General features: G+C 43.4%; 1 protein-coding gene and 1 long non-coding RNA gene across 2 annotated transcripts; both read left to right on the forward strand.

Moving 5' to 3' along the window:
- The first annotated feature begins 1,379 nt into the window (after positions 1 to 1,379).
- On the forward strand, positions 1,380 to 3,668 carry LOC113744522 (uncharacterized). The gene is made up of 3 exons (XR_003461605.1): positions 1,380 to 1,487; positions 2,766 to 2,850; positions 3,457 to 3,668. It is a non-coding gene; the product is annotated as an uncharacterized LOC113744522 (long non-coding RNA).
- A 166-nt stretch (positions 3,669 to 3,834) lies between these two features.
- On the forward strand, positions 3,835 to 8,737 carry LOC113744513 (NLR family CARD domain-containing protein 3-like; the record flags this gene model as incomplete). The annotated part of the gene is made up of 5 exons (XM_027274410.1): positions 3,835 to 5,297; positions 6,297 to 6,470; positions 7,161 to 7,334; positions 7,719 to 7,892; positions 8,580 to 8,737. Coding segments are annotated over 5 exons (2,019 nt in total), but the record flags the coding sequence as incomplete, so codon positions are not given.
- Between the last annotated feature and the right edge of the window lie 17,354 nt (positions 8,738 to 26,091).

Here is a 26,091-nt window from a genome sequence, read left to right on the forward strand (position 1 = left end):
GGAATAATATTTGTAGTCTGGTTTTAAATTTGGACTTCCAGAGCAGATAGAAAACAATGACAACGGTTTGAACTTTTTAGTTGGACTTTACCGCCATCTAGTGGCTGTTATATGACATCATAGGTATACTTGGTATTGAACCAGCTGTATAGTATTTATAAGTATGCCTTTGTAAGTATGTGCATTTATGCTGTAATAATAATAAATAGTCTATTTGTATGCAGGTACAGTATTTCATGCATCACACAGGGACAGCGGTTCTTGTTCTGCTGTGGTGCGTTCAAGTGTTGTAGCACTTTTTATCTCACAAGTCCATAGCTTAATATTCTGGAAAGAGTTATTTGATTTGTAATTGTAATTGTTGGTAAAATAAGGTATTGGGAACAGAGAAAAGTTTTGTATATTGTTTGAAAAATATGAATTATTTAGCTCATACATTGATAAATCTTCTGCTTGTATGTAAACATGCACTGTAATGTACATGCTGACCTTGAAAACAGGCTGGTTTCCTGCAGACATTAGTCTAACTTAAAACTCTGACACAAAACAGAAATTAACATAAACAAATATAATGTAAAAAAATGTGTTAAATGGACCTTCAGTTCAGATTATTGAGTCACAAAGAATCAATAGTTTCATCCCCAAAAATATAAAGTGACACACACACAGATAAACTCACCTGGTTTCCTGTAAATGGAGAGTGGAGGAGCTAAAGTGATGCAGGTAATCAAGGTTGATAAGAAATATCATAAAAGAGTTCAGAGTTCATTTTGTTCAGTCTCCATTTTAAGTGGACAGAGCAGACGGAGGAAAAGTGAAGGCTGAGGCAGGGTGAGTGTTAATCCAACATTTTTATTCTTTTACTGTCTCTGAATCAGCTTTCTCTCTGTGGACTGTAGAGGAAAGAAATGTTTGAATGAACTCAACACTTTGATTCTTTTGTCCATCTGACTGTTTTATGTTATATACTGTGTGTGTGTGTGTGTGTGTGTGTGTGTGTGTGTGTGTGTGTGTGTGTGTGTGTGTGTGTGTGTGTGTGTGTGTGTGTGTGTGTGTGTGTGTGTGTCAGCAGTGGATAAAGCTCAAATCAAAATGGAGGCCACAGTATCATGAAAGTGCATTCCCCCGCAGCTGCTCTAAGCCAATCAACGATGATGAGTCAGTTACTGAACAGAAATTACATGGCCATGTTTGTAGTCAGTAAAATAATCCTTTGGATTACAGATGAAATGTCTAATCTCTTTGTTTCTGTTCTCTCAGTCTTGTTTTCGAGTCTCGAACAAACCTGTTTTTCTTGATTTTTCTGTTCACAGTCAGTGTTACTGTTTCACCTCTCAGACTGACTGAAGACAGAAGATGATTGACTGTGAGGAGGAAGAGGAGGACAGAGCAGAGTCTTCAGTATCCAGCTGTCTGTCTATGAAGAGTGATGACTCCAAAGATCTTCCTATAGCCTTCAGTGATGAACCTGGACCCTCAGACACAAAGTAAGAGACTGTTTTTACTGTAAACTGACCCGATAAAGATGATGCATTGAGGATGAAGATACAATTCTCAAAGATTTATATTCATGATGAAGAACTATAAGTGCATATACTGTTTCAAACTAACATGGATCATATTTTTTAATGATTAACAAAGTACAGTTGTAAACATGAGTAAACTGACCTTTGAGCTCAGATTCTCTCCACCATAAATTGTTCCTAAAGATGAAGAACAAATATAAATGAGCAGCACTGATGGATATAAAAAAGAGTCAGAAAATAGTTAAATGTTGATTGGATCATTTCTATTATTTATAATATCTGAATTGTATTTATACCTTCATTTAATAGTCGACAGTAGAGAGTGACAGAAAACATGAAGGGAAAGACAAACAATGAAAACTGTCTGGACTTGAACCTGTAACATCACTGTTACACACTATGTGTCATATAATACACTGCTGGTCTACCACAATTATTTAGATCGCTTCTAACCTCAGTTCAAACTCAAAGTAAGCTGCCCAAAGTGACTGTGAAACAGTGAAGGACATACTCAGCTCTCTGTAATGGAAGGCTTTTATTGTGAAACAGCTGCAGGAAGTGTTGAGTTTGCATTAATAATAAACTGCAGACAGATCACTGAATGTTTAATAAGACAGACAGATATGAAAAGTTGTTAATTAAAGTTTTTTTTCTGTTGATGTGTTAATGAAAAGATTATTTGTGCCGTCTTCCTCTTAGTATCTGTCACAGCTGTCACCTTAAAAAGCTGTAATCTGATCTAAGAGGACGAATACAAACTTAAAAGCCTTTTAATTATCATCAGAGAATTTATCAAGGATTCATGTGATATGAATAAAAACATGTTGGTGTTTGCAGAGTTCAGTCCAACAGACAGAGAGCAGGTCTCCAGTATCCAGCTGTCTGTCTATGAAAGTGATGAATCCAAAGATTATCCGATGAACTTCAGTGATGAACCGGACCCTCAGCACAAAGTAAGAGACTGTTTTTACTGTAAACTGACCTGATGAAGATGATGCATTGAGGATGAAGATACAATTCTCAAAGATTAATATATATATATATATATATAGATATATATATTATATATAGCAATATTTGTATATATATATATTATAATATATATATATATATATATATATAAATATAGCTGTTAATTAAAGTTTATGAAACAGGAAGAGTTGAAATCAAATCATTTTCAGACAAATCTTGATATTTTTCAATCAACAAATCTTTTATGATATAAGAAATGCTTCACAGAGAGAGGAAGAGGAGTCGTCCTGTGGAGGAAAGATCCAGAACAAGACCTGGACTGCAGACAGTCAGTCAGACCAGCACTGTCAAAGTAAGACTGTAGATCTTAAAAATGTAATCTGCTGCATTTCATCCTAAAACTGCAAGAGTCACTGAAATACATCAACTTCATCAAATAGCTGAACGGCTTCAAATGCTACATTTAGTTTTTGAGTGTTCAGCTGAAGATGTGTACAGTCCTGATGTGAGTGGTAGCTCGTTCACCATTGTAGATCCGGACAGTGAACAGTTGTGATTATTTTGTTATAGTAGCTGGTCCCCTCGTCATGAGGGAGTAACAAGCTGATTGGAAGTAGCAGAGCATCATGGACGGGCTGTGGTGTTTGGTTTGACCATGTCCTGGGTGTAGGATGAGCTGAGCTGAGATGACAAGAGCCTGACAAAGCTGATGCTTCAGATAAAAGTTTTCCACCTGCAAATCAGCGGAGGCTTTTGTGTCACGAAATTGACAGAACTTTTTAGTCGTGCTATTAAAAAGAAACAGGTCTAAATACAAGACATGAACAGATTTTGTATGATTTTGATCATGATTTTTGATTTTACTTCCATAAATATTCTTATATTGATATATTTTATTGTTCTGAAATGAATCAGCATATTAACAATTGTTTTGTCTCACCACTTTTCTCTTCTTTAGTGAGTGCTGGTCTGCAGGAGTTTTAGATAAATATAAGTTCATTCAGAAATGAGATGTGAACATGTGACTGAAGGAAGTGATGAAACAGGAAGTGGAACCCTCCTCCACAGGATCTACACTGAGCTCTACATCACAGAGGGAAGAGTGAGAGGTTAACACCCAACATGAGGTGAGGCAGCTTGAGACAGTTTCCAAGATGGGACCCTCCATGACACTCCGATCAAATGCCAAGACATCTTTAAGCCTTACCTGACCAGAGACACATCCGAGTCTTCTGACCAACGGCGTCGCTGCATTGGAAAAACCTTCTCATGTGAAGTTCACTCTGGACTGGGCAGAGGGCTCGGAGAACCAAGATGTCAGTCTGGTGGTTCTGCTCTCGTCAGGGAGCTGAACCTGATCAAAGATGATCAGTACAGTCTTCTCAAGCTGCTCCATGTTTTCCATCCAACATTACAGAAGGTCACAGCAGAGAAGCTCGCTGTCTGTAAACTTCTGTTCATCTTTGACGGCCTGGATGAAAGCAGACTTTCACTGGATTTCAACAACAAAGAGCTCGTGTCTGATGTCAAACAGGAGTCATCAGTCAGCGTGCTGTTGACAAGCCTCATCAAGGGGAATCTGCTTCCCTCGGCTCTCATCTGGATAACTTCCAGACCTGCAGCAGCCAATCAGATCCCTCCTTCATGTGTTGACAGGGTAACAGAAGTACGAGGCTTCACTGACGCTCAGAAGGAGGAGTACTTCAGGAGGAGAGTCAGTGATGAAGATCTGTCCAGCAGAATCATCTCACACATCAAGACCTCCAGGAGCCTCCACATCATGTGTCTGATCCCAGTCTTCTGCTGGATCACTGCTACAGTTCTGGACCACATGTTGTCCACAGACCAGAGAGAAGAGCTGCCCAAGACCCTGACTGACCTGTACTCACACTTCCTGCTGGTTCAGACAAAGAGGAAGAAGAAGAAGTACGATGAAGGACATGAGACGAGTCCACAGGAGCTGATGGAGGCTGACAGAGAAGTTCTTCTGAAGCTGGGGAGGCTGGCGTTTCAACAGCTGGAGAAAGGAAACATCATGTTCTACCAAGAAGACCTGGAGCAGTGTGGTCTGGATGTCACAGAGGCCTCGGTGTACTCAGGAGTTTGTACACAGATCTTCAAAACAGAGAGTGTGATCTTCCAGAAAACAGTCTACAGCTTTGTTCATCTAAGCGTTCAGGAGTTTCTGGCTGCAGTCTACATGTTCCACTGTTACACCAACAGGAACACAAAGGTACTGAAGGACTTCCTGGGAAAGGATGACAGGGACTCAAAACCAAAGTCTTTCCTTGAGAAGGTCTCAATTCTTTTTGGAAACACTGATAGCCATCACCCATCTCTGGATGTGTTCCTGAGGAAAGTCATGGAGAAATCCCTTGAAAGTAAAAATGGTCACCTGGACCTGTTTGTTCGCTTCCTTCATGGCCTCTCTCTGGAGTCCAACCAGAGACTCTTAGGAGGCCTGCTGGGTCAGACAGACAGCAGTCCAGAAATCCTCCAGAGAGCCATCAACAACCTCAAGGAGATGAACAGTGATGATATCTCTCCTGACAGAAGCATCAACATCTTCCACTGTCTGATGGAGATGAACGATGACTCAGTCCATCAGGAGATCCAAGAGTTCCTGAAGTCAAAGAACAAATCACAGACGAAACTCTCTGAGTTTCACTGCTCAACTCTGGCCTACATGCTGCAGATGTCAGAGGAGGTTCTGGATGAGTTTGACCTGAAGGAGTTCAACACATCAAACCAGGGACGACTGAGACTGATTCCAGCTGTGAGGAACTGCAGAAAGGCTGCGTAAGTCCAGATGTGATTCACATCATAAATCAGTGTAGATCAGTAGTTTAGATCTTCAGAGATTCACACTACAAAATTCTTTTTAAAATAGTGTTCCACTTGTTTGTTGCATTACATCTGTCATGCATAACATTGTATGACAGATGTTTTTTGGCACAGATGTTCTTGAGTTGTTTCAAATGCTGTGAGTGTACAAATGTAGATTTTTCAGCTTCCAAGTTAATCACCACAGTTATTTTGTTTATGTCTAATAACTGTTACATTTTAATTTTTTTCTTCTATTCATCTTCCTTTGTGTGATGAGGAAAAATACACAAAAGACTTTAAAGGGTGTGAACGAGGTGTTTTACAATGCTCAAGAGTTTAAAATGAAATCAGTTTTATTTTCCAGAGGAGGTTCCTGAAGTTTTCTGCTTTCATGCAATTCTTCCATCCATTTTCATAACCACAAATCCTTATCAGGGTCTGTGTCAGCACAGGGCTGTCACATAGAGACAAACAATTACAGTCATATTCACACCTACGGTCAATTTGCACCTAATTCTGGAAGGTGAAATTACACCTACGGTCAATTTGCACCTAATTCTGGAAGGTGAAATTCCAAACAAAAATACCTCATGAATACCAAACTTGAAACAAAAATGTGATCATACATTGCGTATTATGTTTTCAGAGTAAGGGTGAGTCAGTGTGACAGTATTTAAAAATAAAAGAACTTTTACTCATCCTAAATGAAATAATGCAAAACAACTGCAACTTAAATGAATTCTAATAAAGAATGATTCCTATTGATCTTTGCAATGGATACTGAATTATACACAAATGCAACAATTACACTATAATTAACCATTTCCATCTAAAGTTTGCTTACATTAATGAACATTAGCCACCATAATGTGCTGATCATACCAAACAAAGATTGTTGTTTCAAAACCTCTGAGTATGTTGTGCTGAGGTCTGATTTCATCATAACATGTTTGGTAATATGTGTCATGACAGACTTTCTGACTGTGGATTCTCAGAGACTCACTGTGAAGTCGTGGCCTCAGCTCTGAAGTCCAACCCCTCCCACCTGAGAGAGCTGGACCTGAGAGGAAACAAGCTGCAGGATTCAGGAGTGAAGACACTGTCTGCTGGACTGGAGAGTCCAAACTGTAAACTGGAGACTCTAAAGTCAGTTCACTGACTGTAGTTCATTTTTAAAGATTTGCCTGAGCGAAAATCTGATGAAATTGAAAAATGTAATAAAATGTTTGATAGGACTGTTTTTCAGTGGTCCATCAGTCAGTGGAGATGATGTCAGTACTTGTGAGGCTGGAGAATGTGTAAGGGGTTAGAAGGGCACAGTTAAAACAGGCTGCAGAGAGTTTGAGCTTCTGTGTAAACAGAGGAAGAAACAGACAGGTTAAATTAAGGTGAAGTGAGGAACTGTGATGATCTTCATGATGTCAGAAGCTGATATGGCTACAAACAACCCTCACATGCTTTGGTGTGGTGTGCATTAAACCAGAGCTAAAAGTGATAAACAGCAGCTTGACACAGGACAAAACATCACTACAAAGTAAGATTCAAGGTCTGTCTCAAGTATTTTCATAAATAAGCTGAAAAAGAAAAATCTGTTGTAATGTGGTTACCAGAGTCATTTATCTGACTGAGACTGATGAAACTTGATGAAACAATGCAGGCCTCTGCTTTGATGACATGTACCTACTGAGAGACCAAATACAGTAAAAAGGTCCTGATATAAATAATAAACAGTTACAGTGAAACATTTCTGATTTGATATATTCAAATTATTCCACACTTGAGTGACATCAGAAGTATTGTATTAATCTGTGCTGACATCATTTATTCTTTATTCAGATTGTGGCACTGCAGTTTGTCAAAGATCAGCTGTGCTTCTCTGGCCTCAGCTCTGAAGTCCAACCCCTCCCATCTGACAGAGCTGGACCTAAGTGTAAACAACCTGCAGGATTCAGGAGTGAAGCTGCTGTGTGATTTTCTGAAGAGTCTACACTGCAGACTGAAGACTCTGAGGTCAGACATCATTTTTAACTCCTCTGCTGAGATTATTTTTTGTTTATTATTATTATCATAATATTACTAACATGATGTGAAAGTTGTGGTGACACTAAACTGCAGACATCAGGCTGATATTATACTGATCCACACTGAGTATCTGAATGCTAAAGTCTATTTTCTTCTTCTGCGGTTTAGTCCATTGACTGTGGCAGAGCAATGTTGAGCTGCACATTTAAACCTGAATATAACAAGAAAACTCTGAATTAACTCTGAACCTTTTAAAGTTTTAAATCATATTCCTCATCATGTTCTTGTTGAAAAAAATCATAATACAAAATAAAAACATTGAATGATTTCAAACATTGTCTTCTAAAGTTACATCATTTATTCTTCATTCAGGTTGAGGTGGTGCAGTTTGTCAGAGTTCAGCTGTGCTTCTCTGGCCTCAGCTCTGAAGTCCAACCCCTCCCATCTGACAGAGCTGGACCTAAGAGGAAACAACCTGCAGGATTCAGATGTGAAGCTGCTGTGTGATCTTGTGGAGAGTCCACACTGCAGTCTGCAGACTCTGAGGTCAGTAGAGGGTTGAAGTCAGTAAACGCTGGTCTCAGCAGTATTGTACTAAACACAGTTAGTATCAAAGCATAGATCCTGATTACAGCTGACAGCATCACAAGATGTACAGAGACAGTGGTCCTCATTCATCAAACTGTCAGACCATCAGATCTGATCTCAAAGTGTTTGTTCTCTCATTCCAACACTAAAGAACTGATCAGTTCATCTTTGTCACAGCTCTCAGATCAGTCTGACTGAAGCCTGCAAAGAACCATCATTACATTTAGTGACCATGTGGTCTTTGTACAGAGCAGAACCTCTGCTGAAGTCCAAATGTGACTGAACTCTAACAGCAGTAAATCCATCATTAAAGTGAGCAGTGAATGTCTCTCTGTTTCTGCAGTAATGATGCGTTCAGGGACTGTCAGTACTTTATTTCCACTGTGTGCTTCAGTGAAATGTGCAGAGTCAACAGACTTGATGCTCAAAGTCTCTGCAGGTCTGTGAGCTTCACTCCAACACGTTAACATGAGAGCTGACAGGAAGCTGGCTACGCTACACAGCCGCTCCACTTGTGTCTGAACAGGACTGAAGTCCTGCTGGTCTTTATACTGGATGTGCTGCATCACTGACTGACAGCTGATGAAGGGAGTCTCTGTAAACACTGATTCATGACTTCTGTTGTCTGTCTGCTTCTCTCATCAGGTGGAGTGATGAGAAAGGTGGTCGTGTCGAGTGAGGATCAGCTGAGTCCTGATGATCCAGAGAGGTTGAAGCAGCAGCATCAGCTCTGACTGGGCCATGTTACTGGGAGGTGGAGTGGAGAGGAGAGCTTCATCCAGCAGAGACTGACAGAGGAATCACAACAAGTGGAGATGACTGTCAGTGCTGCAGTCTGAACTGCTCTGAGATCAGCTCAATGTCAAGTCCACCATCATCCCTGTGTGTTCCTCTGGACTGCTCTGCTGCTGCTCTGTCACTTATTTCAACTGATTTTTTTTTTGCTTTGCTTTTTGTTGTATAATTGAGAATTGCAGTAAATTTCCATGTTATATTTCAAATTCATTTTGGAAGTTTGTTCTGTTTGCTCACATCGTGACAGTTTCTATTATTGCAGAAAAAAAAACACAAATCCCGATATTCATCTGACCTAACTGCTCTTACTAAAGTAATCAGCGACTTCAGACTAAATTAGAATCAAAATAAGGTCTCAGTTAATGTCCTCCTAGACCAAAGCACAGTGTTTAATTGGCCATGTTATCTTCATCAGTCGTCTTAAAAAGTTGGCTGGTATTTCTGACTGTCTCTGTGTTAAAGCGCTTCACCTGTGCACTGGCTTCCTGTAACATCTAGAACTGATTTTAAGGTCCTCCTCCTTATATTCAAAACCCTCAATGAGCCAGCAGCAAGCTACATTGCTAACTCCCTTGTTAACTATTTGTCTTGAAGAACACTGCGATCATCTGCTGCTGGTTTATTTACAGCAACAGCTAAAGGAAAATCAGGGATGCAACCTTTGTCAATTCCAACCTAAAAGTAAGGGGCACACTGCCTAGAGATATCAGGGAAGCCAGCTCACTAAATATTTTAGTGAAATACTTCAAAATGATCGCTTCACTTTCCTGATACAGGCCTGAAACTCCTTTCTGCACTTTGCTTCTCACTTATTTTAAATGGAATTTAACTTTCTGTGTATTCATTTTGTTAACTTTCATTATCATTCAGTGTGTAAAAGAGGTGTTGGCTTCCGATCACCAAACTTGATAATGACCAGATAATGATTGAATTATCTGGATGCTTGTTATTTGGTTGCACACCTCCACAGTTTGTCCGGTAAGAACTAGTGATGTGTCAGTTGCGAACGAGCCGGTTCAAAGAATAATTTCTATGCTGAAGGTTTTATAGGTTTATCTGCTTTGTGTAGCAGATGTTTGATTATATGATTGTGTGCCAACAGTTCTCACTCTATGTTGAAGATTGAAATGGATAGCCAACAATGTCAATCTAAATGATAAGAAATGTACTTCTAAAGTATTTCTCACATTGTAACCTTGTAAATAAGTCTGCAGCTGTCTCTGTTATGTTAATAGAAATCACTACTGTCACACCGCGGTGAGGTCAAGTTGGGTTTTTGTTATGTCTCGGCGTTTCCTGTTTTATTTTGAAAGATAACTCTCCTCTCGTTTCAGGTCACTTGCCCTTCCTCGTGTGTCACCGGTCTGATTGTCTTCCCCGCCCTGATTGTTTCCACCTGTTCCCCATTACCCTGTGTATATATTGTCTGCGTCTCCCTTTGTCTTGTGCCAAAGTGTTTCGTCCTACGATTGATCACCAAAGCCTTCTTTCTTGCCCGTCCACAGCCTTAGCCTTGTTGCGTGAGTGTTCCTTTGTTTTTTGCCTCAATTGAGTGATTTCTTTTTTTGTTGTTGTAAATTTCTTAGTATAGCCATTGGTTTCTTTGTGCTTAGTATAGTTTTTTTTTTATTATCAGCCTCCCAGGAGAGATTTTCAGTTAGTGTTTTGCAGCCTTTTGATTTCCTCATTGTGAGTGATTTTGATTTTGATAATTTTTTATAAAGCAGTTTAGAGTTTTTTTTCCTCCTTTTTGGAGTGATTTTTGTTTTCCATAGTTTAGGCCTGTTTTCATAGCCTGCCCTAACCTCACTCTGTCGAGGGTTTGTGTTTATTCAATAAATAAGCTCATTGACACCTGCGCCTGAGTCCAGCCTGACAACTACATCCACCACATACATATGTAGTGATGGAAATGGAATGCTACTGCTGGGAAGTACTGTCATACTTAAAAGTACATGTTTATCTGCATATCATTGAAATAAATGCTTCACATGCATCTGTTCTTCTTTTATTCATGAATATTAATATAGAAGCATTTGAATTAAACTACATACAGCATTTACAGCTTGCTTGCATGTTTTTGGTTTTCTTTATTTTCTGCTGGTGAAATTAGAGCTGCAGAGCTTTCTAACAAGCCCCTGATTGTCTCCCTGTGTTCAGTATTCTTGTCAGTAAAAGCGGGCGTAAAATGCTCGGATCCCACGGTCATATTTATCCCTGTTGACAGCGTACCAAACAGAATCTCCACTTCATTCACTAGAATCTTTAGCTTAGACTCTGTGAAATTCATTTTCTTTTGTTCACCGCGTTATCTGATCGGACAAAGAGGTGAATCTCAGGTCCAGGGCCTATTTAAATAGATTTGCTTATGTAAAAGGAGGCGTGGACAGGGAGGAGTTGCATGTGCGCTCAAATCCACGTTGACTGGGATGTACAAAAGAAACGTGCTTGGATCCATGCGTACGCACACTTTGATAGATCTGAATTTTTTTTTTGTGCGTACGACAGTTTCTGGGTTTTGGCGTAGGCAGAGTTTCACGCAAAAATCCACGCAAGTATTCGTACATGAGGCCCTTGTGAACTTTGTAATCGATGGACCCTGTTTGGAATCATACTGGGCTTTGGTCAGCTCATTCCTCATAGTATGCCGTTTCTGGGCCACGAGAGGCTGTTTTCATGGAGACACGGGGGTGCCCCCACTTCATTGAGTAGAGGAAGCTCGGTTTTGACGTGATTCAAACCTGCGCAGGTTGCCCAGTGCATGGTAATGCTTTGTGACAAGCACCTGCAAATAGCCACTGACTCCTCCCGCATTGTTTGCTCACGTTCAGAGTTACCTTGGCTTGCTCTGGCTGTTGTTTAAAACATCCAGCCGGTTTTTGTCGGGCAGGATTCGATACCTGCTCGGGAGGACCCCAATGGATTTCTAGTCCTCGACGAAACAACGAGGAATCTGCGTTTAATCCATACCAGAAAATTTCAACCAGTCTGCAATGCGGTGGGGAACTGTTGTCGGTTCGGGGTGTAGGTGTGTTCCCCATCTCTGCACCCTCAGATCAACAACGGCTTTGAATTCAGTCCTACAGCCTGACCACACCGGAAATTACGCTGTGTAGCTCACAGCCTTTGTTGTCATCAACAGGCCGTGACCACAACACAAAGGCGGGTGGACTCCACTAAAATTAGGAAGAACAGTCCTCTTTGTTTGACTGTAGTTACACGAGTAGCACTGGAGCGGGAAGCATGCATTCTGAGGTTGGCGGGTGCCTTAGGGGGCAAGAGGGGCGATGCAACGGCCACAGCAGTTTGGCAACGTTATAGGACAGGGAGCCAGTGGAGGTTGCTCTGCGAGACGTCCAGCGACTCAACACTTGCCGTTCAATCCGTTCCTGCTTGAATGGGTCTACTACTGAGAGACACTAACGCGCTGTGAATTTTCATTAAATCCTGACTGGATGTGATGCCGGGATTTAAACCGGGCCCTTCATACATGCAAGCATGCGCTTCTACCCACTTCGTACATCCCACACGTTTACTGCTTTGTGAAGACTCGGAGACGCGCGGGCAAACGTGCAACAACCCAGCTCTGACGTGTAGTTTAAATTGCCTACAGCCTTTTAATTAGCAAAAAGTGTCACTGGACTATAGAACCTTGAAACTCACTCAAACCAGTAGCAGATGTGTATACTACGACATCAGTAACTCTGTGCTGGAGAAAACTCTATCGAATTTCGCAAAGTGGTAGTCCAAGGGCAGAGAATTGCCGTTTTCACTACTCATCCCCACTCAACGGGCCTCTAATGACGACCACACCTAGTTCCTGCACATTTCAAAAGGTGAACATGGGGAGTCGTCAGGGTTGTGACGAATCTGAGGATGAGTGATGAAATAGTTTTGTGATGGGCGCTTCAAGAATAGAGGAAAGCTGGGTTTTTTCTTTTTCAGCCATCTTCGAGACAAAAAGGGTGGTCAAGGGAAGCCGCCAGGGTGACCTGGAACGAGGTTTAAATGCTGTTGAAACAGGGCGTATATCCAGTCCGAGTCCCCACAAAAAAAGCAATTGTACGTGTCCTGTCAAACGCGGCCAAAGAAGATCAAGTCCAGTAAGTTGCGATGGGTCGGGAATCAAACCCGTGGGAAAGCCAGGGGTGAACCGCGCGGCTGATCGGTGGTAACCAGCTAGTCACGCTTACGTACTGACTTTATAAACCGTTTTCTATGCAGTGACCCCCCACTTCATGGTCGCAGGCCGCTCCGTCCTGTTTGCGCACGTCAGAGTCCCTGGGCTTCGTGGGCGGTTTGATAAACAATCTAGACGTGTCGGCAACTGTGCCTGGGCCACACGGCCCGGGTGCGACGGGGGGGCCTCCTGGTTTGAGTAAAGAGGTTTATTCCTTTCATTGTCCCGCACTGTCAACCAGCGGTACCATATGGGACAAGTTAAACAAATATAAACTTATTTATTCACCCCGAAGCCACCCCATGCGCACCGTGCCGGCCTCAGCCTGTCCCAACCATCTGTTAGTTTCATAATGAATGACATGCGTCGTGCGTCTACCCAGGGCCACCGGGGTCCACTGGCTGGATTCGTTAGGGCATGTGGGATGTCAGATGATTTGAAAACATTATGGACGGAAATGTGTCCTAGTAGAGAAACAACCTTCTCCTGTGCGATGGCGTTTTATAGCCAAGTGTGTGCAGTCCATAGCTCGATTAACATTAGGGCTCTTGCTGCAAAACTGCGCTTTAATTGCTGGCTGTTCAACAGCAGTATGGGAATGGGATGAATTCGGATGATTCCGTTCCCCACAGCTGGCATGGCTCGGCTCAGGGTTGCTGGCAACTCCTGGACCGATCGGCCAGCTTTGCGGCATGCCCTGCTCTGCCAGGAACCCAGAGCCGATTGGTCAGCACAAACCCGGGCTATCTCGCCGCCCTAGAGCGCACCCGTTGAGCTCTAGGGCCAGCCGCTAGGTCTCCGCACAACTTCCAGTAACACTGGCTGTTACCGAAATCGGGCTTATGAGCCAATTATCATCGTTTGCAAGTAAATCCTTGCATTCCTTAAATAGCTCACGTGGGATTGCACCATTGTTAAGGTCTAACAGCGGCTACGCTGCCTTTGTTAATCATTTTGTCGTCATCACATTGCGACTGCTTTTATATCCACCGATATATTGCAACACGTGTGTTAAATTGTTCACAGTTGTCTCTTGATGTGCACATCCATCTGTGACTACTTGTTTTCACCTATTCTTAAACAGTTGCCCAGCATCACCCTACGGAACAACAGCTGTAGAAAGTGGTACGACAGCTATGGAAGTTGGCGTGGCGTCACGGCACATTCTACGATCATTTCAGGTTTGATACTTGCTCGTGGAAAAGGACGTACACCACTTTTTTGTGCGTACGCAAGCTTTGTACATGAGACCCCAGCATTTTCAGACGTGAATTGATCAGTAGAATGTGGTGTGACCCACGCAACTTCATAGCTTGTCCGTACGCACGTCTCTACAGCTGTTGTTTCTTGAGGTGATGCTGGAAAAATGTTAACAATGTGAAAACAAGAGTCCATTCAGATAGCGGTGCACATCGGAGACAACTTGTGAACCAATTAACACCCACCCACCGTTTTGCAATTATATAGGTGGTATAAAAGAATGGCGTAATGTGATGAAGAAAAATGATATTAACAATCGCAGCGTTAGCGTTTGTTAGCGTAGAGGACCTTTCGAATGGTGCAATGCGCGTGAGCGCGTATTTAAGGACGCGAGGATTTACGGCAAAACCTGATAATTGTGTCACACAAGCCGATTTCGGTCTACCAAGCCACAGTGAGTTGTTTGCCAGTGATGCGCAAAGCAGCAAATAACAACGCGGCAAAGTGGCCTTTCAACCGCCTCAACGAACTCATCATTATGACTAAAAGGCCATGGTTGGAAACCGGGCTCGAGGGTGGCACGGTGCTCGATGGGTGGCTCTGGGTGAATAAATAGTTTATTCGTTTAATTGTCACGTATGTAAAGCTGGTTTCAAAGCGGGGACCATTAACGGAAATATTAAACTCCTTTAATTACCAGAAGAAGCCACAAGTTTCGTCGAACGTTGACCCACAAAAAGTGTGCCAATGCACATTTGGGCATGTGTGCGCATTCACAATATCATGTTTTTGGTTTCTTATCTTCTTGCTGGTGAAATTAGAGCTGCAGAGCTTCTAACAAGCTCCCTGATGTCTCCCTTGTTCAGTTTCTTGTCAGTAAAAGCGGGCGTAATTAATAAAATGTCACCGCGGCGCACACCTGTCCACCCCTGTGTGTGCGCTGCTCCCCACGGATATACCACGGCATATACAGCCTCACACACAGCTCCTATCACGTCTTTTTTTTTGGGTCATATTTATTCTGTTGACAGGGTACCACACCAGACTCTCCACTTCATTCCACTAGAATTCTTTTAGCCTCATACTCTGTGAAATTAATTTTCTTTCTCTTTGTTCATCTCTTATTGATCAGACACAGAGGTGAAATCTCAGGCTCCAGGGCCTATTTAAATAGATTTGCATCATGTTGTAAATGGATGGGCATGGGAAGGGAGGAGTGCATTGTGCTGCTCAATTCACACGTTGCTTGGGTAATGCACAAAAAGGGAAAGTGCTTGGCATCCATGCTGCCGACACTTTGATAGATTGAATTTTTTTGTGCGTACGAAGTTTCTGGTTTTGCGTTACGCGCCGCGTTTCGGTGAAATCTACGGCAATTATTTCCTCATGAGTCCCCTGTGAACTTTGTAAATCGTGGACCCTGTTGGATCATTTACGGGCTTTGCGTCAGCTCATTACCTTATCACGTATCGTCCGTTTTCTGGGGACCACGAGAGGCTGTTTCATGTAGAACGGGTTCGGGATTTTAAAAGAAAAATCCTTAAATAAAAAAGGATCGATTCAAAAGCCTCAACGTTTAAGTTGAATTTATTGTTCGTTCAAAGAGGATCGTTTCACAGTGCAACCCCCTAAAGGGGTTACCGCGAAAAAAAAGGATCCCTGAGGAGGTTGTTAGCAGTGGTTCTTATTACATTTTCCTGAACGATGGGCTGTCTAACTTCCTGTAACATTGTAAATCCAGTCAATTTGCATATAATGCATTTAACAAGTTTTCTTCAAAATATTCACTAAGAGTAGCCATTTACTGTCCCCAATCTTGATGTCACCTATCTGAGCTGATGTGGCTCACAGGCAGAGCGGGTCGGCCACTAATCCAGATTCATGGGCGTGCTCGCTCCCCGTGCTCCTGCGTTGCATGCGAAGAGCCAACAATTGCTCCACGAAGGCTGTTCTGTGGCCATCGGTGTGTGAATGTTGTTGTATGTTCGCTCCACAAACTGTGAGGCAGTTTTGGCATCCTGCATGGTGCCAATGCCTCAGTTGTATGAATGTGTGTGAATGGGGTGAATGAGATATGTCGTGAGACGCGGCTTTGATTTGGTGGGCTAAGGACTAGAATGCGTATATAACGTAAAGTCCATTTTACCATCTCCCATTATTATGAACGTCCCTAGGGCCTCCTTCGTCTGAAATCTCTATTACATTACCTGAACTTTACCTTTACCCTGCCAGTTCAGGAAAACAGGCAATAATCAGTGGTATAGCTGCCTTTAAGGACATTGTCATTAAATCGGAACAAATACATCTATACGTTTTAAAACCTCCCACTAGCTGTGTAACCCTAATTTTTATAACACAAACATGTATCCTACAAACATAGTATAAGTTAAAACATCTAACTAGATGTGTACACTTAATTTTATAAGCCCCAAATTGGGGTGCTGAATCTGCAGGCCTTTCTTCCTCGTCAAGCAGCCTACAAGTCGAAAACAAGCGCCACAGACATTGCTACATGTTGGGGGAGCTTGGAAACGGTACTGCAGCGATCTTCCAGCACATAGCAAGGATACCGGTTCCGTTGCAAAGAGTTGAGAGGTGAGAGCGGTAAAGGAAACGGATCCGGTCGCTATGCGCATAGGGATTGCCCATGATTTACCGGGGCAAATGACAAGTTTCAAAGCTTAATTAAATACAGTAATGGCATTCTAAAACTGAAAAGTGTTTACTAGTGAGTGGATTACCAGGTTGCGAGTGTGTCGACGTGTTAACATACAGATCGAATTGACCTGCAACGTGACTTGGGCAACGTGCGGGCATTCAGGAGACACTATAAAAGCCGAGTGGATACTCTGCTCTATATTGCTGTGCTGTGTCACTTGCTCCATGAAATGCATCAGCAGGCACATACACACGCACGCATGCGTCACGCAACACCGCTCGACAAAACACAGGAGCTCCATGGCATTGTGGATCCATGAGCTTTGCGCGGTCATGGCAGCGCTGTGATGCTACCTTTTCGTCATTTGCCTATAACAGGGCCTTTTTGTGGACTTTGATAAGAAATACTCGCTTTTAACACTTTGGACCAACAAAATTGACCGAGAAACGGATATGGGCTTTTTTTTTTTTTTTATAAAACGCTCTGCGTAATTCCCACTAAAATCGGACGTCCGAGGAGCCGTGCAAAGATTCCTGTCAATATTGGGCGCGTCCGTCGAAGGACAAAACCTTAAACTCGTCGGTACGACGGGCAAAACTTATGTCAGATTATTTGACGTCTATATTGGACCTTCTTTTTAGCCGTCGTACGGCACACGTACGTAATTTTGGACGTATCTGAAGATCACCTTCGGACGTTACTTTGACGTACAAAATAGATCCCCAGATTTAGACGTCCAATATTGGACCTCTTTTAGACCGTTACTTATGGGACAATCACATTTGACCCTCATTCTGGCCGTCTGTTTTAATGAATGTACTTTTGACACCTGCAAATCTGGAGCTGATGACCCGCCCCTGGCCTAGTATCTATCAATCTGGACTAACGACGAGGGGGATCACGAGGTTAGTATTAACTAAACTATGTTTGATGGACTCACCTATTTGATTTTGTAGACAGTTTTGTATTGACTTTTGGACTGTGAGTTTCCCCGCAAAGGTCTGCCAGACACTGCTTCTAAAACTTCAACCTGGTCCCCCCCACAGGAGCGAGACGCGTCCTTGGGAGTATATTCTTATATATATAATAGTTAATTAGGAAAAAAAATGTCATTTTTTCTGGTTTTCTCCATAAAGATCCCGGAGAAGGATTTATTTACATGCCAGTTCGATCCTTGCGGTAGGTACGGACGACAAATCTACTCTCTTTCCTGCCTCTCTCCACTGTGGAAAGTGTTGAATCCCTAGAGCCATAGAGATTTTTTACAGCGGGCAATGTATATTTTCATGAGATCACGAAGGGCAAGATCCACTAACTTTTCATCCGAAGGGAAAATTGCGTAGACGACGTGACTCCGAGAGCGTAAAACCAGTAAAGTAACTATGAACCAGGTCGAAACGTGTTTTTTCCTCTAAATTAACTATTGTAATTAGTATACGTATAGATTATCCACCATGGGCAGAACCGGCTGAGCGAGAGCACGTTTTGACCTGAGTCGCAACGCGCTTCGAGTGGAGATACCTTTTTCATGGTCCGCGTTTCCATATCCTTTTATTGATAATCCATACAAAATCACATTCCACCACTTTTACAATAATCACCTCTAGGGTGTCATTAAATCTACATTATTTTCGTTCATACGACCACAGCCTTAGGAGAGCAAGAGAATAGACGTGCACCCTAAGAGCGTCTTGCTCGTTGTCCTGCAGTCACGAGCCGATGTCCCAAAAGCCAGGCAGATTAGATGACGCAGTAGCGTGAGAGAGCGGCGTAGGAATATGAGAGGCGAAAAATCCACGTTCAAATGTTGGATGTCATATTTACGTCTTAAAAGAGGTCCAATAGTGACGTCTAAATCTTGGATCTATTTTGTACGTCAACATTAACGTCTAGATGTGATCTTCAGATGACGTCCAAATTCGTACGTTGCTACGCCGTCTAAAAAAGGCCATATAGACGTCAAATAATCTGACCTCTTTTTGCAGTCGCTACCGAAGTTAAGGTGGGTCTTCGACGGACCGACCCCAATATGAAATGATCTGCAGTCTCTCTGACGTCGCCGTTTAGGGGATTACGCATGCTTTTAGATCCGTTTCTCGGTCAATTTTGTGTGGTCAAAGTGTTTAAAGCGAGTTTTCTATCAAAGTCACAAAAGCCCTGTTATAGGCATGACAAAAGGTAGCAGTCACAGCGCTGCCATAGCCGGCGCAGCTCATGGGTCCACAGATGCTCAGTGGAGCTCTGTGTTTCTAGCGGGTGTTGCGTGCGCCATGCCTGCGTGTGTATGTGCTGTCTGTGGCTGCAGGAGCACAGTGACCAGCTACCAATATAGAGCAGTAGTCCACTCGCTTTTATAGGTCTCTGATGCGCACTTGCTCAGTCACGGTGCAGGTCAATTCGTCTGTTGTTACCACCGTCGACACACTCGCACCTGTTAAGTTCCACTCACTCGGAAACACTTTTCAGGGTTTTAAGATGCCTTACTTTTTTAATTAAAGCTTTGAAACGTGTTCAAGTGCCCCGGGAAATCATGGGCAATCCTAATGCGCATGCGCCGTCGTCCGTTCGTTTTAAACCGCTTTCTCTTTGCCCGAACCGTATCCTGGCTATGGTGCTGGAAGATGCGGTTGCAGTTACGCGTTTAGTCCACAAACATGGAGTAAAGGTCTGGTGGGCTTGTTTCGACATTTAGGCTGTGACGATGGAAGAAAGGCGTGAATTCACACCCAAAATTTGGGGCTTATAAAATTAGGAGCTTACACACAGCTAGTTAGATGTTTTAACTTATACGATGTTTGTAGTACATGTTGTGTGTTATAAAAATTGGGTTACACAGCTCGTTGGGATGTTTAACTTATACCGATGTTGTTCTATTTATGACATTGCCTTCGGGCACTTCCCTTTGCTGTTTTCTGAGACTGGCAGGGTAAGGTAAATTCAGGTTTAATGTATAAATCTAGAGGAGTTCTCGAACAGAATGAGGCCTAGGGACAGGTCAAGAGTAATGGAATGTGAAGGGGAAAGGACTGGACTATTAGCGCGAGTCTTTCGACCACTCAAAGCGCTCTTACACTACATATCTCATTCACCCCATCACCACATCATACACTGATGGCATTGGCTACCATTCCAGGTGCCAACTGCTCATCAGTTGTGGAGCTAACCATTCATACACATTCACACACCGATGGCACCACCTTCGGGAGCAATTTGTGGGGCTCTTCGACATGCAGACGCAGGGAGCCGGGGACGAACCGCCCCATCATGATAGTGGACGACCCGCTCTGCCTTGGCCACAGCCGCTCCGAGAGGTGACATCAAATTGGGACATACTGGGTACTCATTAGGTGATATGTTGAAGAAAAGCGTTTTAAATGCCTTATATGAAAATTGAATGTTAACAATTTACGGGTTGAGGACACGCCCATTCTCAGAAAATGTTAAGACACAACTGCTAACGTCCTCAGGGAGCTTTTTCTCTGTAACCCCTTTAGGGGGTTGCAATGTGAACGTCGCCCTTTGACAAGAACAATAAATTCAACTTAACTTTGATGCTTTGAATCCGATCCTTTTTTATTTAAGGATTTTTCTTTAAAATTCCCGTAAAACACCGTGTTTACATGAAGACAGCTTCGTGTGCCCAGAACGGGTACTTTATGAGGAATGAGCTGACCAAAGCCCAGTATGATTCCAAAACAGGGTCCATCGATTACAAAGTCAACAGGGGCCTCATGTAGGACACTGCGTAGTTTTCACGTGACTCGGCGTACGGCCAAAACCCAGAACTGTCGTACGCAACAAAAAAATTCAGATCTATCAAAGTGTGCTACGCATGGACTCAAGCACGTTTCTTTTGTGATCCCAATCAACGTGGAATTGAGCGCACATGCAACTCCTCCCTGTCCATGCCTCCACTTTACAATGCAAATCTATTTTAAATAGGCCCTGGACCTGAGATTCCCTCTTTTTCTGATCAGCTAACGCGATGAACAAAGGAAAGAGAAAATTATTCCCAGAGTCTGAGCTAAAGATTCTAGTGAATGAAGTCGGTAGATTTGTTGGTACCTGTAACAGGATATAAATCTGACCCAAAAAAAAAGAAGTGAGTAGGGCGTGGTGTGAGGCTGTAATAGCCGTGTATATTGCCGTGGGAGCAGCGCACACACAGGTGTGGACAGGGTGTGGGCCGCGGCGACATTTTACGCCCGCTTTTACTGACAGAATATGAACACCGGGAGACAATCATGGGCTTTGTTCAAAGCTCTGCAGCTGCTATATTCACCCAGCAGAAAAATAAAGAAACAAAAACATGATATTTGATCGCACACATGCCCAATGTGCATGGCACACTGGGGACGGTTGCGCGGACGGGTGGCTTCTGGGTAAGTAAAGAGTTTATTCCTTAATTGTCCCGCATGTAAACAGGTTACATACGGGACCATTAAACGAATAAACTATTTTCACCCAGAAGCCACCCATCGGCCACCGTGCCAGCCTCGAGCCTGTTCCCAACCATGCTGTTAGTCCTATTGTGAGTGCTGCGTTGAACCAGGCCCATCTTGCCGCGGTGTTGTTTGCTGCATTTGCGCATCACATGCACAAATCACTGGCTTGGTAACCGAAATCGGCTTGTGAGCCAATTATCCTGGTTTGCAAGTAATCCTCGCGTTCCTTAAATACTCGCTCACGTCGCATTCACCATTCGCAAGGTCCTCTAACAACGCTAACGCTGCCATTGTTATATCATTTTCTTCATACATTACGCATGCTTATTCCACCTATATAATTGCAAACATGGTGTGTGTAATTGTTCACACGTGTGTCTCCGATGTGCAATCTATCTGATGACTACTTGTTTTCACATTGTTAACGTTTCCCAGCATCACTCTAGGAACAACAGCTGTAGAAACGTGCGTACGACAGCTATGAAGTTGCGTGGGTCCGCACATTTCTACGATCATTTCACGCTCTGAAACATCTGGGGTTCATGTACAAAGCTTGCGTACGCACAAAAAAGTGGTGTACGTCCTTTTCCACGCTCAGAGTATCACAACCTGAAATGATCGTTAGAATGTGTCGTGACCCACGCCAACTTCATGCTGTCGTACGACGTTTCTAACTAGTGTTGTTCCTTAGAGGTGATGCTGGGGAAACTGTTAATAATGTGAAAACAAGTAGTCATCAGATGGATTTGCACATCAGAGACACACTTGTGAACAATAACACACGTGTTTGCAATTATATAGGTGGATATAAAAGCATGCGCAATGTGATGACGAAAATGATATTAACAAAGGCAGCGTTAGCGCTGTTAGACCTTACAAATGGTGCAATCCGACTTGGCGAGCGATTTAAGGAATGCAGGATTACTATGCAAACGATGATAATTGGCTCATAAGCCATTTCGGTTAAACCAAGGCCAGTGTATGGAGTTGGCGCAGAGCTGGTGGCCCTAGAGCTCAACGGGGCGCTCTGGGCGGCGAGTAGCCCGGGTTGTGCTGACCACTCTGGGGTTCCTGGCAAAGGGGCATTCCTCAGCAAAGTGGCCGATCGGTCAGGAGTGTGCCAGTCAACCCTGAGCCGAGCCCTGCCAGCTGTGTGGGACGGATCATCCGAATGTCATCCCCTTCCCCTACACGTGCTGTTGACAGGCCAGCATTAAGCGCGTTTGCAGCAGAGCCCTATGTAATCGAGCTATTGACTGCACACACACTTGCTAAAAAAGCGCCATCACAGGATGAATTTGTTTATATAAATGGAACATTTTCATTCCATCAATGTTCAAATCATATGTGTGATGCGCAAAATGCAGCTAAACTAACATCGTTTCCAAGGGGCCTGGTTTAACGCACCCGGACTCATTCATTATGACTGACTAACAGCATGGTTGGGGAAACAGGCTGGAGGCCGGCCCGGTGCGCGATGGGTGGCTTCTGGGTGAATAAATAGTTTATTTTTTTAATTGTGCCAATATGTAACGCCTGGTTTACAGGCGGGAAAATTAAAGGACATAAACTCTTTCTCCCCATGCCCCAGCACCACGCGCCACCGTGCCAGTGTGCCAATGCACAGTGCCGACAACGTCTAGTATGTTTTAAAACAGCCCACAGCAAGCAGAGGGACTCTGAACGTGAGCAAACATGCGGGAGCTCCTCTACTCAATGAAGTGGGGTTGCACTGCATAGAAATGTTGATAAATCAGTACTAAGTCGACTGTGCGTACCACAGAGCGACAGCGCTTTCACACCCTGGCTTTCCCACGGGTTTGATTCCCGTGCATGCAACTGGACTTGATCTTCTTCTTGGCCAGCGTTACAGGACACGTTACAATTGCTTTTGTGGGACTGGACTGGAGATACGCGCCTGTTTCACAGCAATTTACACCTCGTCCAGGTCACCCTGGGGCTCCCGTGACCCACCCTTTTGTTCGAGAAGATGGCTGAAAAAACCAGCTGTCTCTATTCGATGAAGCTCCATCACAAATATTCTCCAACTCAGACCCCAGATTGCGTCACCCTGACGACTCCCCTGGTTACCACTTTTGAATGCATGGAATCGTTGGTCGTCATTCGAGGCCCGTTGAGTGGGGATGAGTAGTGAAAACGGCAATTCCTCTGCCCTTGACCACTTGCGAAATTCTGGATAGAGTTTCTCTCAGAACACAGCTTGGACTGATGTCTTCGTATACCACTCTGCTCTTTTGTTGAGTTGTTCAAAAGGTTCTATAAGTCAGTGACACTTTTGCAATTAGCTGTAGGCAAGTTAAATCCACGTCAAGCTGTTGTGCACGTTTGTCCGCGCGTCTCCGATGTCCTCAAAAGCAGTACAACGTGGGGTGATGTAGCTCAGTGGGAGAGCGCATGCTTTGCAATGTATGAGGCCCCGGGTCTAATCCCCGGCATCTCCATCCGGATTTATGTTCACTCGCGTGTGTCTCTCAGTGTAAGCCCCATTCAGAGCAGACGGATGTAAGCGGCAAGTTTGAGTGCTGGACGTTCGCAGCAACCTCACCTTGCTCACCTGTCCTACGTGACACTGCTGTCCGTTGCTCGCCCCTGCCCCCACCGCCAACTCAGAATGCTGCTTCCTCCCAGTGCTCGGGTAACTACAGTCAAAAACAAAAGAGGCTGTTCTTCTAAGTTAGGAGGTCCAGCCTCTTTGTTCACGGCTGGATGACAACAAAGGCTGTGCACACGCGTATGTCATTTTGTCAGCTGTAAGGACTGAATTCAAAAACCGTTGTTGAGCTGAGGGGGGCCAGGTATGGGAACACCACCGACACCCAACAGAACGTGGCCCCCAGCAATGGAAACTGGTGGATATTTCTGGTTGAGGTAAAAGAGGCCGATGGTTAAGGCGATGGACTAGAAAATCCATTGGGTCTCCCGCGCAGGTTCGAATCCTGCCGACCCGTCTGGTGTTTTAACACAGCCCAGAGCAAGCCAGAGGGACTCTGACGTGAGCCAACAATGCGGGGGGGTGGTGAGGAGTCAGTGCTATTTGCAGGTGCTTGTCACAAAGCATTACCATGCACTGGGCAAACCTTCGCAGGTTTTAATCACGTCAAAACCGAGCTTCCTCTACTGACAAACAGCCTCTCGTGTGCCCAGACAACGGCATACTATGAGGAATGAGCTGACCAAAGCCAGTATTGATTCCAAACCAGGGTCCATCGATTACAAAAGTTCACAAGGGCTCATGTACGAATACTTGCGTGGATTTTGCGTGAAACTCTGCTCACGCCAAACCAGAAACTGTCTAGCACAAAAAAAATTCAGATCTATCAAAGTGTGCGTACGCATGGATCCAAGCACGTTTCTTTTGTAACATCCCAGGTACGTGGATTTGAGCGCCACGCAACTCCTCCCTGTCCAGCCTCCTTTTCATAAGCAAATCTATTTAATAGGCCCTGGACCTGAGATTCACCGTCCGTATAGCCCCCCCATAACGCGATGAAACAAGGAAAGAAAATGAATTCACAGAGTCTAAGCTAAAGAGTTCTAGTGAATGAAGTGGAGATTCTGTTGGTACCCGTCAACAGGAAAAATGACCCAAAAAAAAAAAAAAAAGACTGAGTAGGAGCGTGTGTGTGTGATGGCTGTATATGCGTGGGCTAGAGCAGGCACACACAGGGTGGACAGGTTGTGGCGCCGCGGCTGACATTTTACGCCCGCTTTTATGACAGATACTGAACACAGGGAGACAATCAGGGGCTTGTTAGAAAGCTCTGCAGCTTAATTTCACACAGCGAAAATAAAGAAAACCAAAAACATGCAAGCAAGCTGTAAATGCTGTATGTAGTTTAATTCAAATGCTTCTATATTAATATTCATGAATAAAAGAAGAACAGATGCATGTGAAGCATTTATTTCAATGATATGCAGATAAACATGTACTTTTAAGTATGACAGTACTTCCCAGCAGTAGCATTCCATTTCCATCACTACATATGTATGTGGTGGATGTAGTTGTCAGGCTGGACTCAGGCGCAGGTGTCAATGAGCTTATTTATTGAATAAACACAAACCCTCGACAGAGTGAGGTTAGGGCAGGCTATGAAAACAGGCCTAAACTATGGAAAACAAAAATCACTCCAAAAAGGAGGAAAAAAAACTCTAAACTGCTTTATAAAAAATTATCAAAATCAAAATCACTCACAATGAGGAAATCAAAAGGCTGCAAAACACTAACTGAAAATCTCTCCTGGGAGGCTGATAATAAAAAAAAAACTATACTAAGCACAAAGAAACCAATGGCTATACTAAGAAATTTACAACAACAAAAAAAGAAATCACTCAATTGAGGCAAAAAACAAAGGAACACTCACGCAACAAGGCTAAGGCTGTGGACGGGCAAGAAAGAAGGCTTTGGTGATCAATCGTAGGACGAAACACTTTGGCACAAGACAAAGGGAGACGCAGACAATATATACACAGGGTAATGGGGAACAGGTGGAAACAATCAGGGCGGGGAAGACAATCAGACCGGTGACACACGAGGAAGGGCAAGTGACCTGAAACGAGAGGAGAGTTATCTTTCAAAATAAAACAGGAAACGCCGAGACATAACAAAAACCCAACTTGACCTCACCGCGGTGTGACAGTAGTGATTTCTATTAACATAACAGAGACAGCTGCAGACTTATTTACAAGGTTACAATGTGAGAAATACTTTAGAAGTACATTTCTTATCATTTAGATTGACATTGTTGGCCATCCATTTCAATCTTCAACATAGAGTGAGAACTGTTGGCACACAATCATATAATCAAACATCTGCTACACAAAGCAGATAAACCTATAAAACCTTCAGCATAGAAATTA

Source organism: Larimichthys crocea, chromosome XXIII (assembly GCF_000972845.2).
Source record: "Larimichthys crocea isolate SSNF chromosome XXIII, L_crocea_2.0, whole genome shotgun sequence".
Classification (NCBI taxonomy): Eukaryota; Metazoa; Chordata; class Actinopteri; family Sciaenidae; genus Larimichthys; species Larimichthys crocea.